A 15,450-nucleotide genomic window follows, 5' to 3' on the forward strand; every position below is an offset into this window, starting at 1 on the left:
CAAGTGTTCCAAGTCGCCAAATATGCTGTAGTACGCTGGTAAGGGTTACATCGATGCCACTACGGAAGAACATTTCGAGCCACGAGTTTCTCATCAGAAATTGACGTGCCAAGGATATGTCAGGCTCGTTAATGATTCCGCTGGCTGTGACAGTTTTCATCGGTCCGTGAAGCACGCATGCGTTGCTCAGCCGTTACGCGTAAATGGCCACAACACCCCAAATTGACTTGCGGGCCGTGCGCAACATGTCAAGCACTAACCGAGTGACTCGTATGTTCTGAGCGTCGATAGAGAGGGTTCGAGAAGCGAGAAAATGTTGGCCCATGAGCCTTTACCGATACTCATCCCTGAACCAGCTATTAGGCATCAATATTTGCTAGCCTGCACGTACGACCTGGACAGGAATCTCCTGGAGGCGTGGAGCCTGATATTTTACTAGTACGAAGGACGGCGACGGCACCGAGGAGTTGTCATGTGCCCGCATCGCTTATTGGAAAGCAATCCCCGCGGTGAGAGTTCGGTATGTCGGAAGCCGAGAGAACGACAGAGTCGGAAAGACATATTGCTAGTGCTGAGAAACGAAGTGGACAAGAAACAACACGAGGTGCGGGGAAGTTGGCGCGGAAACAAGACGGCCGGAGTGGAAACTAAAAATTACTAGGTGCGTGGGATACAAAATGACTACTTCAAGCAACATTCAAGTCAAATCTTTCTTAAATTTTGGGTTACGAGTTCCAGATCAGCTATATTCAAATAGTAAGTAATAGCCCTCATAACATTATCCAAGGGTATACACCTTAGCCGGACGGCATCACTTCTGTTGTGTGTGATTTCGCAAGTCTACCTGTGTTCGAACTTGCCGTAATTTTCGGTTTGCCCTCGACTCGGAGACAGTAATATGTCCTCAGGACTTCCGATGTACGTTGTTTGATGAGGTACGTATCCGTGTACCCTCTTTTTCTTGTCTAGACAACGCGACTCCAGTGCGGGGACAATCTATAACTGGCACAGCAATAAAATTTCCCGAAGAGCATGTCTGATGTGAGGTAAAAGCCTGTCTCCAGGTATATAAGGGCCTGTGGATTGTATATCGAAGTAAGTGCAAGTAGAGAGCTCCCCCCTAACGTCGTCTTCACGCACTCGATATCTTGGCCCCTCGCTGACTGCCAACATGTATAGACTAACGACTATCTTGATCACGCTATGCACGATTTTCTTCACCGTTCTGGCTGCGCCATTACGGCTCGATAGAACTACGACAGAATCACTTGAAAAGCGCATCACACACTCAGGCGAGGTAAATTGATCAAAGACAGTTGTTTGCTGATTGCTAATTGCTTTAACAAAGGGTACCTGGTTTGAAGTTGGCACAGGAGCCTGCGGATATACGGATACAGATAGTGATCCAATAGTCGCTATATCTGCCGAGATATATGACAGTGGAGGAAACTGCAATCAGGTAGGCCCATCTCCCATTCCCGCAATGCGGACATTGGATGCTTATCGCTCGTAGTGGATCCACATCACCAACACCGACAACGGACAGAGCGCGTATGGGAAGACGCGTGACGAATGCGAGTCTTGTGGCTCAGGTAGCCTAGGTATGTTGTTATTTCAGGGTTTAAATTGTGCCGCACCCGTTAAATTCGTTTCGTAGACATGTCTCCTGGCCTGTTTGAAGAACTAAGCACACTCGACACCGGTGAAATCCCAATTTCATGGCACTTTATGAGTAAGGACTGGTCGCCTTAACTGCGCGCCATCCTGTATTACAAATCTTACTTCGGGTACATGATTTCCTTACGGTTTCCATCACGACTCTTTAGATTATAGACGACAAATCCTCCTCGTCAGGAAGGGGATCAAGATTCAGGATCTTTTGTATCATTTCATAACGTTTCTGTCGCGCTCTATCACTTACAGTAAATGCCAGGCCCTAGAAGCCTAAGTATACCACTTTTCTTGACCGCAGTATGCGCTCCGTGTTGTTTTTAGTAATCCGATTGGCATCTGATCTTATTATTAGCACCCACATTGAATGGGTGGATTTCTTTCGGTCGACTCTTGAACAACTTGCACGTTTGTAAACCGCAAGAATTGACATCGAGGTTCAAATAAATCGCTAGGCTCCCCGTCCTTGTGACTCGAAGAGCCGAAGATATACGTAGTAAGTATCATCGCATGCCGGTAGCACCCCAAATGAAGACCTAATAACAGGTTTTAGATCCCTTTTGTCTAAGTAACTGTTGCGGTATATATATTAATTATAAATGTGTGTAGAATCCTGTTCGTTATATGTCACGTGACTCACGTCAGACTTTTGATCCACCATGATGCAGACCATGCCCGATCGCCGTACCTTCGCGATGATACTGATACTGGTTATTATCTGCATGCGTTATACGCGTGTAGACACAGCATCCAACCTGAAACTGACATCTTCCGTGAGCGTCGGAGACATCATAATGAAAATACGACATTACCGTGACCGCGTCCCTCCGCGACCACGGGGACTCACCTTGAAGCCTTCGTGGGACTGTATGCGATTACGAGTTCGTTATCAAAGATGTGGAACCTGATGGCACGTTCCCCAAGACTCATGCTTGGTAGCTTTTAGTTGATTTCGGGCCTTCACCGAGTCTTACAATAATGGTCTGCCATCCCACCTACAAATCGTGATGCACCTCAGTTTGGTAGCATGGCAGCTGTTTCTCTGAAAAGCACGGCATATTCAACGGATGCACATCGCGCCTTTTTCTTTCGTTCTCGACTCTCAAGTGGCTGAGGACAATTATAATCAAGGTACGAGTGGCCTGAGCTGGCGAAAGTTTGCGCCCCAAATTGTTCCAGCCTTCCGGAATATCAAGCGAAGAGCTGAATATATGGAGGTCACGGAAATGAGGCCGAAGATACCAAACTCGTCGGATATCCTGGAAGGTGCGCATCATCAGAAGTATCTGTCTGTCCAAGGCAGTCCTGGGCGCCCCTCGAATGATCAAATCCCGAACAGCAGGCATCCTCATTTCCTCGAACGGTCTGGAGCCTGCTAGCGAATAACGTCGCTGCTGGTACTACATATGAAGGGCGTACCATGAGGAGAGCAACATGCCCATCATCGTGAAATGAAGACCATACAGCATGCTGGTACTCGCATCAGTTTCTAAGATGAGCCTCACGTTCTCCTTCCCCCCCCTTTCTTTCGACCCATCTGGAAAGCCCTCATGCTAATAGCAGCGCTGCATTTCGCATCTAGTTTGCGACTTGGATCGTTGAACAATCTGATAGATACTGTCTGTTCGTTTCTAGATTCTCGAGTTATCAAACACTTGATAATCATCTGGCCCTTGTTCCCCACACAGCACGAAATTGTGCCCAATTCGACGCTCAGGTTAGGAGATTGCCGCTTTTTATACCCCTTGTAACCTTCCCTAGAATCAAATAGCGAAATAAGGGACCCGTTTTTCCCTCAATGAATCTAGAGCGTCTAATCTGGAATGCATGCAGCATTGATCACCCAGTGGTTTCCACCACTGGTAGGTACCGCGACTCAACCAACAGGGGCTCTTTGAAGTTCTAAAACCAGGATTCATTACATCCAAATGAAAATCATGCATATGGTGTTCTGGTAGTGGCGAGGATTCGGAGTGCTTCTAGACAGTTGATTTCTGAGTACGGAATCATGGAATACGAATAAAGTATATATGTGCCCTAGATCCACCTTTGTCACCAAGTTGTACAAATGGAAGCATCATGTCCGTCCTCGAGTCGCTCAGGTCCTTAACGATAGGGCCTGACTTCAGTTGGTGTTGGTAGTATGCACTAAGTAGAGTTTGCAGAGCACATTTTTATTATTTCTTTCTATCACGGGTCACGGTCTATTCGTGTTCAAGCTAAGTTGCGTGTTCTTCATACTGAACAAAAACTCGTGGAAGAAGCAGCGAAAAATATGACCACCCTTTGACTTGGCTTCGAACGTACAAGTCATCCAGCAGTGCACCTGTTTTGCGACTCAACCGACTCGCACTATTCCAGTAACCAAAAATTGCTACATTCATGTAAATCATGCAGTGTTCCAATAACAGTGATATCGTGAGAATGCTAGAGTAGAGTGATTGAATGCCAGCCAAGTATGTGTCGTAGATCCATCCACCTTCGTCGTCAAAATCATACAATGAGTAAGTAAGAGTTCGTGAAACCGAGTCGCAATCATTATAGACATGCCATCTGATTTTCAGAAATGCTTCGGATGCCAATCAAAGCTCATGGCGCCTACATGATGTAGACCAGCGATACCAAGGCGAGTATAATCGACGCGCCTGACGCATGGTTCCTCCATGCAGTACCCGTGAGTGTAGTTTGTGTTGGCGCTACAGTAGACGTGACAACTGAGGTTGTACCAGAACTTGAAGTAGGCTTAGACGCCCCAGTTGTAGGTGTTATGACGGAAGTTGTTGTAGGAGTCAAATTGAGCGGAGTTGATAGCGAGGTTTCCGAAAGAACTTCAGTTGTAGAGGATGCACTGCTCGGAGGAGTGGTCGACTGATCTGAAGAATATGTGGATGGCGCAGGAGCAGACGAAGATGAGCTGTCGTTGATGATGGTAAATTCTGGACTGGCGTTGCCAGAGTCCCCAAACACTTGATCAAAATTATTAGAACTACTTCTCCCGCAGATACCCACCACTTACAAACAACGATATAATCTTCTCGGGTCTCCACATCGGGGACGGTGATCAGAACTTGACCGACCGTATAATTGATGTTCGTTGCAAGTGGTGAGCCTAAAAGTATGTTATTTAATCACGATAAAAGCATAATATTCTATAGCATGGTTGACTCACTCAACATTAAGTTCTCGCTGTTGTTGTACATGTATCCCAAAACCAGCATCCCAACCGGATTGGTAACATTAGGAGATAAACCGTCAGTGCTCCTGCGGTAAATGTGTTATTCGAAAGAATCCAATCACACCTGGGTGTACACACTTACCAAGTTACCAGCTGCTTCTCTCCGACTTGCCATACAGTGTCCGCCGTTGGACTAGTGATGGGCGGATCTACTACATCCCTCAAGTTCAGTGGTAGTGAGAGTGCCATTGATATCAGAGATGAGATGGCGAATAAGAGGGTCGTGAGTGCAAACATCATGTTAAAATCTTAGCTCAAGGCAAGGACGAGTAACAGGAGCTGGGGGCCTGAGCGCTGAGCAGTTGCACCACATTGTTCAAACTGGTTGAACATGTTAATAACATAGCAGTCGTGGGAAAAACAGTTAGGTAAGCGATAGCCTTGTGCGTTTTTTTTTACCGGAAAGTAAGAGCAGATGAGGGCCTACGGTGGGATAAATTTAATTACACATACATAGTTTATCTCAAAGGAAATTGAAATCAAAATGTCATTGGATGATTAGGGATTCTCACTTCGAATTTCGATACTGGAACAAGAGCACATTTCGGCAGATGGCGAAATGGTACCATGCTGACCCAAATTTTGAGTCCGATCTGAACTATCCAAGGTAAGTTTTGAGTGCCGGAAAATGTGACGGACATTTTCCAATTGCGGCACAATCAAAAGGTAAAATGGAGTATGGTATGGTGCAAGCAAGAGGTGGGCAAAAGTAAAATTCCGGATATGGAGTGTAACTTTACATAAGCTTTCAAACCTTAATATACAGCCACTTGGACTTTCCAGCCAGTCCATCTGGGTTACACGATAGCAGCGCAAGATGTTAATAAAATCCTTCACCAACTACTGAAAAGGGGGCATTTTCGATACTGTAGAATACATTTAGATAGCCGATCTAATAAGAAACACATGTTGAAGGGCATTGTCCTCTAAATCCAGGATTTTGGATGTCATGAGTTAAAACACGTTGTAGCACTCGGATCGGCGTTGGGCTCGTATCCTGCCAAACTCATAGGTATTCCACATACACACTCCTCGACACTCCTTTTACCTTCCAAGAGTTCCATGCATTCGTCCGTCCGTTTCCAAGGCCTGTATACACTTCCGATCCTCCGTACCATGTCCCATCCGTGTCCGTTTGACTTCGCTGGTGCGTTTTTCACTTGGTTATCTGTTATTGATTATGTCTTAGGGGCACATATGTTGTCGGCCTGTCGAAAACCATTGGTTATATGTATAGCAGCATGCCTCGCGCATTATTACATGCATATCTCTGTAGTGGCTTGCCTCGAGTCTTATTACATTTCGGATGGCTTATCTCACTACTGTTTTCGCCTACACAGTTTCCGGACATTCATGCTGTAGGATATAATCTGCCTCGCTAGCTACTCGCACTGCACTTCACTTTCCCTGCTACAAGTCATAGTTAGTAGAGTCACTTCAGATAGTTGTAATTTGCGCAATCGATCTCTTTGTTCATTTGGAACGATTGTTTGGCTTGACTGCTGTAGAGACTCGTGCCTCTCATTGTGCAATATTGCAGTTTTCACTAGGGAGTACATGGCACGAACTTGTAGCATCACTCTGTATGCTATCCACAGCTATTCCTACATGAGGCGCAGCTTTCTCGCGCATTCCCACGCAACTTGCGCGCGTACCTTTCCCGCGCTTCACGATGTATATGCGCGCGCGCTTTCCCGCGCTTGAGCGCCCTATAGCACCAGCTATCCGGAAGCATCCATCCACTGTCCACCAAGTTCCCTAGTGCGTATATTTCCATTTCTCACATTTGCATATCGTTCCATTTTTATTTTTATCATGGACCCTTACTTACATATATCCTTACATACCTTACTCGGTAGTGCTTCGGCTCCGCATGACAGCGCTTAGGCGCCATACTTAAGTGCCAGCAGTACTATTACTGACTTACTCTCCCACCAGAACGACAGAGGACTGAACCACAACAATACCCATTTACTACCCAGCAGAGCATAGTTGAAATCTATTACTTGGCACCTCGCATATAACATCTCTCAGCTTGCATCTCTCACCTCTTGTCTAGTGCCTAATCATCACTTAAGCAAACTCACTCTTACTCTCTCTGGTTCCGCATACACACGCACACATTCCTGCGCTTTGCATTTGCCAACCAGTAGCGCCTTCGGCGCCAACTACTAGATCCTTGCTGCACTCACTTCCCCTTTAGGGTCGAACACACTTGTCGTCTCAAGTATAGCAGACTAGGCAACGCGCGACCTTACAACATTTATAGATACAGTCAGGAGCATTGTTCGTGCCTCGCTGTATCATTGAACCTTCAACGTTGAAGGTACAACAATTCAGATGGTGAGTCTGAACAATGTTGGGTCTTGCAGAACCTAGCTGCTATTTGACCCTAAAGGGTTTCTGGACCAGGCTCAAGGCTCAGAGGAGAGGAAATGTCATAAAAAACTGCTGAAGACTCTGACTCATACTGGTAACTGGTGAAAAGGTAACTTGATTATGTAAGCTACAAAAGTGCCAACATAAGGTAAGGTAAAAACAGTCTCTACAAGCCCAGCCAGAAATGAATCCCTACACCGCTGCCATTTCGCATCTTGCTATCTCTTAGTTTTCCTGACAGGCTTTGCTTAGTCTTACTTTGCGAGTCTTATACTTTGACATACATGCTGTACTTCTACCTCGGAACCTTTGCTGTTCATCGGAAGCTCTTTGGATGCTTCGCGCAACCTCGGACCTTCGTTTCTTGACGTCGGACCACCTTCGGACCACTTCAGACGAGTACTTCGGTACTTTGGACACATCCTCGGAACACCAAGTGCACTCTTGGTAGCTTTCCCTTCTCTCACCTTCGATCTTAACAAGATATCCCTTGCTTTATATCAAGGAGCATTTCTATAGGCAGTCTCTTTGGGACGAACATCTCACTTGCATTCTGAGTCTTAAGGTAACACTTTTGTAGCGCCCACATAGAATCAACTCTTTACAATGTGATGAATATATGTGCGTCGAATGTGTCATTGTTATTGATGCATCTCATTCTCTCGTTTTCTTATATTTTGCTATGGATTCACTACAGTGGCATTCACAGACCTTCGAATCATCAAGCTACGAGATATCAGATGATGACAGCGACTGGGACATGAGTTTGAAGGACTCATACCAAAGTGACTTAGATTTGCGATCACACTGTTATCATGATTCAACCAATTCATCTGGGACTCCACAGACTCCCTTGGATGCTTTTCTCGATTCTGTATTGCCACCAGAAGATCGTTGGTCAGGCACACGCGATCCCCACTATCTAGGGCGATTGAACCCCTACGATTTGGAAAGTATCGCAGAATCCAAATCAACAGACTCGGAAACTGAATATGACAATGAGGAATTACTCATACTAAATACTCCCGAGGCCCTCTACAAGTTATTTCACAAAAATAAGATTCGAGGTCGCATCGGCTCTTTGCAACGGATGGAGCTTCTGTGTCCTGACTGTGGTGAATGGTGTCAGATGGGCGTTCACTCCAAGATTGGTCTTTGGGCTGATGGACACTTCAGATCTTTCAGCAATCACTGAGGGAGTAGGAAGTGTGAAGCTACTGTTGGAGTCTGAACATCTGAAGGCCTCAGGATGCGAAGGAACAGGTATGAACACAGAGTGACGTCAGCCGAGCCTCGTCCCGAACATTGTGTTTCAAAGTAATATTTATTTTTCCTACTCTCCCTGTATGATAAAAGCATCCATGCAGCCGCTCGAGCATCTCAGTCCATTTCCAATGATTGAGATGTAAGTGCTTGTTATTCCACTCAGTATATCCCAAGCTAACAAATACATAGTATCTACTCTTCTAGGTATATATTCAATGTACCCAGAGTCCATTTCAAATGACTGAGATTATCTACTCTTCTAGTTGTTGTTCTCCCCACGTGTCCGCGCCCTCAAAAGTCAACAGGTTATGAGCCCTGACATGGCCAACACCGATAGCATGCTCCCCACCAACTCAGCATTGTTTAACATCCCAAAGCTCGCAGAAGATGGAGCAAATTGGATTACCTACAAGGAACGAACATTAACAGCAATTGGTGCGAGAGGGTTAATGTGTTATGCTGACAGCCGTGCAACGAAGGCTGTACCCTACACTATCGACCCCAGCAGTAGGCAGGTTCAAAAACCTGACGGAACGGTGCCCACACAGGCGGAGTTGACGCTCTAGACAAGAGAATCAATGAGTTCCATCAAAAAGACTCATTAGTCAAACAGCAAATATTCAGCACCATAACTGACCGGTTACTCCTCTGCGTACAGAAGCTCGAGCTCCGCTCAAGAATATGGGCCGAAATATGCGACATCCACAAGGGAAAGACTGAGCTGGTACAAATAGACCTGTGATGTCGCCTTCAGGAGACACGATGTGAAGAGAATGGAGATGTGAAAGCTCACTTTAGTGAAATGTTGCACCTCCGCGAGTCCTTGGCAGGCATGGGAGCTGAAATCGATGACCGAGACTTCTATGCTATGATCCTAGGCTCCCTTCCAGAATTGTATTGCCCCCTCCTCTCATTGATCAATGCAGCCACGAAGATCGCATCCCAACCGCTGAGTCCCTATGAGTTGGTTGATATTATCTCCGAAGAGTATGAGCATAGGCTCCTCAATGCGGAGCAACACACCTCAAAGAAGGGAGCAGGTGCTGCCCTTGCAGCTAAAGCAGGCACAGGGAGGTTGCGAAACTCCAACTCCACCTCCGTGAACCAGGATATTACCTGTTTCAACTGCGAACAAAAAAGGCCATTATAAGACCGATCTCTGGAGACCAGGAGGCGGAAAAGAGGGTCAAGGACCCAAACAGAACCAAAAGAGAGGTGGACGCTCACAGCAGAAGCAGACTGCGAATGCTGCTGTCCAAGGTGAAAGGCAGGAAGAATATGCTTTTGTTACGTCAGATATGGCTGCAGTAGCTAAGGACCTCGACGTACCTCTTGAGAAGAGAGGTGCAATCATGGATTTGGGCGCAACATCTCATTTTTGCCCAGACCAAAGCAAGTTTGCCAATTTCAAGTCCATCGAACCGCAGGATATCCACACTGCGGATGGTTCCACCCTCAGTGCGATAGGAAAAGGAGACGTGAAGATAGACTTACCACTGGGAGACAAGTGCACTACTGTGACCTTGAAGGACACATTGTATGCCCCCAGGATGGCCTTCACCTTGATCTCCACCAACCGCATCACTGCCGCCGGACTTGATGTCCATTTCGAGCACAAAATGTGCAAGGTCCTCTCTGCTGCTCCAGAACGAGTGGTGATTGCAGAGATACCTCAAGTCGAGGGCCTCTATGCAGTCGTCAATGCAAAGTGTCACCATGCACACCTAGCTAAGCAGAAGCTCACCATAAATGACCTCCACAGAGCACTGGGACATATTTCCCACTCTGCCATCAAACATGCCATAGACGCTAGCCTCGTTTGAGGCATCGAGCTGGATGGAACCTCCTCAGCCGAGTTCTGCAAAGGCTGTGCGAAGGCGAAGTCAGTATGCCTACCGTTTTCCAAGGAGTCCAAGTGTCGAGCCAAGACTTACGGCGAGGTCGTGCACACTGATCTGTGGGGACCTACACAGACAGTTAGCCTGGCAGGGTCAAGTTATTATATGAGTTTCACCGACGACTTCTCGCAGGAAACTACAGTGTCCTACCCAAAAGCAAGGCATTGGAGGCTTACTGGCAGTATGAAGCGAGGCTTGACACCCAGCATGGCGTCCACATAAAGACCTTGCGCTCAGACAGAGGAGGTGAGTACCTTAGCGCAGAGTTTGATGCGCACCTGAAGGAGAGAGGTGTCAGATGGGAGTTAACTGTTCACGGCTCCCCGCAGCAGAATGGGGTAGCCAAGAGGTTGAATCGTACCTTGGTGGGCAACGCACGTGCGATGCTACTTGCCAGAGACCTACCTAAGTTCCTGTGGGCTGAAGCCATCAATTACACAGTATGGTTGAAAAATCGCTTACCTTCCTGTGCAATCCCAGGTCATACGCCCTTCGACCTCCTACACAACGTGACCCCGGACCTCTCTCATGCCCACAAATTCAGTAGCCCAGTCTTGGTGCACCAGCTTAGTGCTGGTAAACTGGAGGCTTGCACTGAAGATGTGTTATTTGTGGGATTGGATGTGGAGAGTAAAGCTTACCGAGTTTACTGGCCGGCAAAACGTCGGGTGTCCATTGAGTGCAACATGACATTTGTGCCCTCAAACATGACGGTCGATGATGTTGTCCTGAACGAGGGGAACCAGAACGTCCAGACTCAGTTAATGCTCAGGAAACACCACCAAAGAACTCACCAGCAGCTCCTACCAAGCAGCACCATACCCCAGAAACGCCTCCAGCTCCTCGCATAACATGAATTCATCCACTGCCGGGCTATTATGCTGGTCTTCACAATGGGGAGACAGCCACCCTTGCTGCCAAGGGACAAACACACCTAGAGGAAGAGGAGTTAGAAGGAAAGACAAAAGAAGCACTTACCCGATGGCAAGATCTTGCACTTGCGGCAGCAGTAGGTGAACCTATGCTGAGTCAAGCCTTGAGTGGCCCAGACGCCGAAGAATGGCAGGAAGCAGTCAATTATGAAATTAGTCAGCTTGAGAAGCTGGGCATGTGGGAAGTAGTGGACTTACTGTGTGGTGCTAACTTGATTCCCTGCCACTACGTCTTAGCCACTAAATGTGGCCCCAATGGCCAAAAGCTCAAACTTGGAGCTCGTCTTGTAGCCAACGGTCAGTGTCAGCAATATGGCCTCGACTACTTTGAAACTTTCACTCCTACCTCAAATATGGTTAGCATTAGGATGGTTTTCGCCATGGCTGCGCAATGCAATTGGGAAGTTCATCAAGTCAACATCAAGAGTGCTTACCTTTACACCGGAATAAAAGAAGAAATCTATATGAGGGCGCTGTGGGTACAACAATTCTGATGGTGATTCAGAACAATATGTTGGGTCTTGCAGAACCTAGCTGCTATTCGACCCTAAAGGGTTTCTGGACCAGGCTCAAGGCTCAGAGGAGAGGAAATATGATAGAAACTTGCTGAAGACTCAGACTCATACTGGTAACTGGTGAAAAGATAACTTGATTATGTAAGCTACAAAAGTGCACACATAACACTAAGGTAAAAACAGTCTCTACAAGCCTAGCCAGGAATCAGTCCCTATAGCGCCACCAGGATACTTGAAGGAGGGAGATGAAAGGAAGGTGCTGAGGCTGAAGAGGAGTTTGCCAGGGTTGAAGCAGGCTGGCTATGAATGGGCGGAGGAACTTGCAGCAGTATTCCTTAAACTTGGATTCACACATTCTCAGGTTGACCAGGCTATTTATTTCAAGCGTGCAGAAGACGAACATACTGTCATCACCGTCTTTGTCGACGACATGGCCGTCACCTCACATTACCTTCGCCACATTGAATCATTCAAGTCACAGCTCCAGAACCACTTTGAAATTACGGACCTCGGGGAACTTAATTGGCTGCTAGGCCTTAAGGTTCAATTAGACCGTGTGGCACACACCATCACCCTATCCCAGAACACTTATGTCTACACTATCCTCAAACATTTTCATCTTACTGATGCAAAGACCGTGCCGATACCCACGGAGGTTGGCACCATACTCTCTGATGCCCAGTCACCTGCAACCCACTCCCAGACCAAGGACATGTGGGACGTCCCATACCAGAGGGCCATTGGGTCTCTGATGTATGCAGGAACGAGCATGGGTCCCGACATCTCTTTCGCTATAGCGACACTATCCCAGTCCATGAGGAACCCAGGGTGAGAGCATTGGGAGGCAGTAAAGCGCGTCTTGAGATATCTGAAGGGTATGAGCGGATTTGGACTAACCTTGGGGGGAACGGGCGCAGAACTCAAAGTGTACGTCAACACTGATTGGGCCTCGCAGCCACACCAGTACTCTGTTTCCGGCTACATTGTTCTGCTGAACAGTGGCCCTATAGCGTGGAGTGCTCGTAAACAAGCCCTCATCGCCCTGTCCACGGCTGAGGCCGAATACATTGCACTTACCACCGTCGCCCATGAGGTACTTTACCTGCAGCTTCTCCTCAAAGAGTTGTACAGGGAAGAGCCAGTACCTATGCCCATCTACTGTGACAACCAAGCAGCTATTGCCCTTGCCTTGAACGGCAAATTCCAGTCACACACTAAACATATCGACCTCAGATACCACTTCATTCGAGCCCACATTAAAAACAGCACCTTCTCCCTAGTCTATTGTCCTAGTGAGGACAACATTGCAGATGCCCTTACCAAGCCGCTAGCCCGCCTGTGCATGCAGAAGTTGAGGATGATGATGAGCTTGGAGGACTGCGCTCAAGGGGGAGTGTTGGAGTCCGAACATCCAAAGGCCTCAGGACGCAAAGGAACAGGTACAAGCACAGAGTGACATCGGCCAAGCCTCGTCCTGAACGTTGTGTTTCAAAGTAATACTCATTTTTCCTACTCTACCCGTATGATAAAAGTGTCCATGCAGCCGCTCGAGCATCTCAGTCTGTTTCCAATGACTGAGATGTAAGTACTCGTTATTCCACTCAGTATATTCCAAGCTAACAAATACATAGTATCTACTCTTCTAGGTATATATTCAATGTACCCAGAGTCTGTTTCCAATGACTGAGATTATCTACTCTTCTAGTTGTTGTTCTCCCCGCATGTCTGCGCCCTCGAAAGTCAACAGCTACAGCTAAGAAAAAACATGCAGCTGAGAACATGCCTTCTGTAACGCCGTTACCTCGTTCCTTGATATTAGAATCTGATAGGTACACCTTGTTTCGCATTCATTTTGGCTTCATTTCACAAGACTTATTACATAAATGACCAGGCCATGTCTTGTTTCTGTTTGTCCTGAGACCTGCACTGGAGTTCCTGTTCTCTGGCCAGAGGACCTCAGACCTTTTCTGATGCTCTTTCCTTGGGAGCACTACCATAGCGGCCCTGATTCACTCCCTTTCACCGTCGACATCAGTAACTGTGCGACACCTCGTGCTCGATCAAAACTTTGTCTGGGATGCTCGGCTATGCAGGATATTCCATGCGAAGAGTGTGCTGACATCCCCACGCACATTGCATGCATTGCCGAAGTCACAAGGGATCCGAAATCACACACCAACTACAAATTTTTGGGTCTTGCGCATATGCAAGACATTGCCAGGATCTATGCCAATAAACTGAATGAACTCAAGCTGCAGGTGAGTTGCATTTAATTATTGCATGTGTCCTCACTGACTCCATTCAGGGACTCAATGACTTGTTGTAGCACTCGAGCTTGCGCTAGGCTCGTATTCAGCTATTCTCCAATGCATGTCACATGCCCATCTCACACAAATCACTTCCCAATGTCATCCAACACTCACCCGCTCAATCCGATGTTTATCCGCTAAACCTGACACTAGTCCGACGAACCCGATGTTTCCCGCGCATTGGACCCGATATTTTCCCGTGCACTTGTCCTCCCTATGTCTTGTCCTGTTGTATCTATCCCCACTAGGTGCATAGTTACTTGTTTTCACATCACTGACATCGTAGAACGTGTTGTTACATGTCCGCAGTACATCATGTCTTATTACATAGAACATTGGACCTGAAAATCAGCGCTACTACTTTTGCTTATAGCACTCTGAAATTCTACATAGACACTATATATTTCGCATACCTCCTACCTATTTACTTTACCTTTCTACCTCCGAGTAGGAGGAGGTCATCCGATATTTAGTAGTTCTTAGCTGAATTCCACAATATCATCCTTTCTTTATCCGAGACACTCTGAAAACACCTGCCATTCGCTATCCCCGACATTCACTATATTCCTGATGCAAACCCGATGCTAACCCGACGCAACCTGAGGCAAACCTGCTAACCCAAAACCCAAAAACATCGGACCCGATGTTTTTGACATTGGACTCATAATTATACCTTCGGACTTTGTTTCCCATGCTTCGGACTATCTTCCTTTTGTTATAACTGATTATTCTAATACCATACAGCAAACCCCTCAGGTTGAATGCACTTGTCTTGCAAGTATAGCAGACTAGGCTGTGCATGACCACAACACATTTTTATATTGCTGGTTACTTACTTCATGTAGTGCCCAGCAATTGTTGTATCTCTACACCGTGACACACAGATCACCATGTCCCTGTGCATCAACAGATTGCCATTTGACTACATGATACACAGGAAGTGTATGGAATGGGAGGTGAATAGTGGCAGCAAGGTCTTTGAGGCAGTGACAAATGGTGGCTTCATGTGGATGACACAGCTGTGCAACATATCTTGCAAGTGCCTCACAAAAGTACATAGCCCCATACTTCGTAACTAATTTCTGAATTAGGACACCTTTCACACTCAGATGCTTCATTAATGTTTGAACATGGTTGAAAGACAGGTTTAGTGGATGTGGTTGGTGTCAAATGAGATTGCTGTGGAGGTGGTGTAGGTGAGGAATGTAAAGAGATGAAAAGTGGGTGATGTGAGATATACTCAGA

At 46.8% G+C, this 15,450-nt stretch overlaps 3 protein-coding genes across 3 annotated transcripts; 2 read left to right on the top strand and 1 right to left on the bottom strand.

Moving 5' to 3' along the window:
* Positions 1-1,073: 1,073 nt before the first annotated feature.
* On the top strand, positions 1,074-2,032 carry F5147DRAFT_716585 (RlpA-like double-psi beta-barrel-protein domain-containing protein-containing protein). The gene is made up of 4 exons (XM_041438609.1): positions 1,074-1,297; positions 1,349-1,459; positions 1,514-1,601; positions 1,658-2,032. The coding sequence occupies exons 1-4, from the start codon at positions 1,172-1,174 to the stop codon at positions 1,750-1,752; spliced, it is 420 nt and encodes a 139-aa protein (XP_041288271.1). The 5' UTR covers positions 1,074-1,171; the 3' UTR covers positions 1,753-2,032.
* Positions 2,033-4,596: 2,564 nt separating this feature from the next.
* Positions 4,597-5,068, bottom strand: F5147DRAFT_555980 (uncharacterized protein; the record flags this gene model as incomplete). Its single annotated transcript, XM_041430507.1, has 4 exons — positions 4,597-4,637; positions 4,688-4,780; positions 4,841-4,932; positions 4,989-5,068. Coding segments are annotated over 4 exons (306 nt in total), but the record flags the coding sequence as incomplete, so codon positions are not given.
* Positions 5,069-13,779: 8,711 nt separating this feature from the next.
* On the top strand, positions 13,780-14,169 carry F5147DRAFT_583983 (uncharacterized protein; the record flags this gene model as incomplete). The annotated part of the gene is made up of 1 exon (XM_041431764.1): positions 13,780-14,169. The coding sequence occupies one exon, from the start codon at positions 13,780-13,782 to the stop codon at positions 14,167-14,169; it is 390 nt and encodes a 129-aa protein (XP_041288273.1).
* Positions 14,170-15,450: the final 1,281 nt, after the last annotated feature.

The sequence above is a fragment of the Suillus discolor genome, assembly GCF_016758755.1.
Source record: "Suillus discolor strain FC423 chromosome Unknown F5147scaffold_69, whole genome shotgun sequence".
NCBI lineage: Eukaryota > Fungi > Basidiomycota > Agaricomycetes > Boletales > Suillaceae > Suillus > Suillus discolor.

What these genes read in the sequence shown, in the direction of transcription:
- F5147DRAFT_716585 (XM_041438609.1), top strand. Translation starts at nt 1,172, where the DNA reads ATGTATAGACTAACGACTATCTTGATCACGCTATGCACGATTTTCTTC. An exon ending in GCATCACACACTCAGGCGAG is followed by an intron (nt 1,298 to 1,348) that starts GTAAATTGATCA and finishes GCTTTAACAAAG; the next exon opens with GGTACCTGGTTTGAAGTTGG. An exon ending in TTGTGGCTCAGGTAGCCTAG is followed by an intron (nt 1,602 to 1,657) that starts GTATGTTGTTAT and finishes TTCGTTTCGTAG; the next exon opens with ACATGTCTCCTGGCCTGTTT.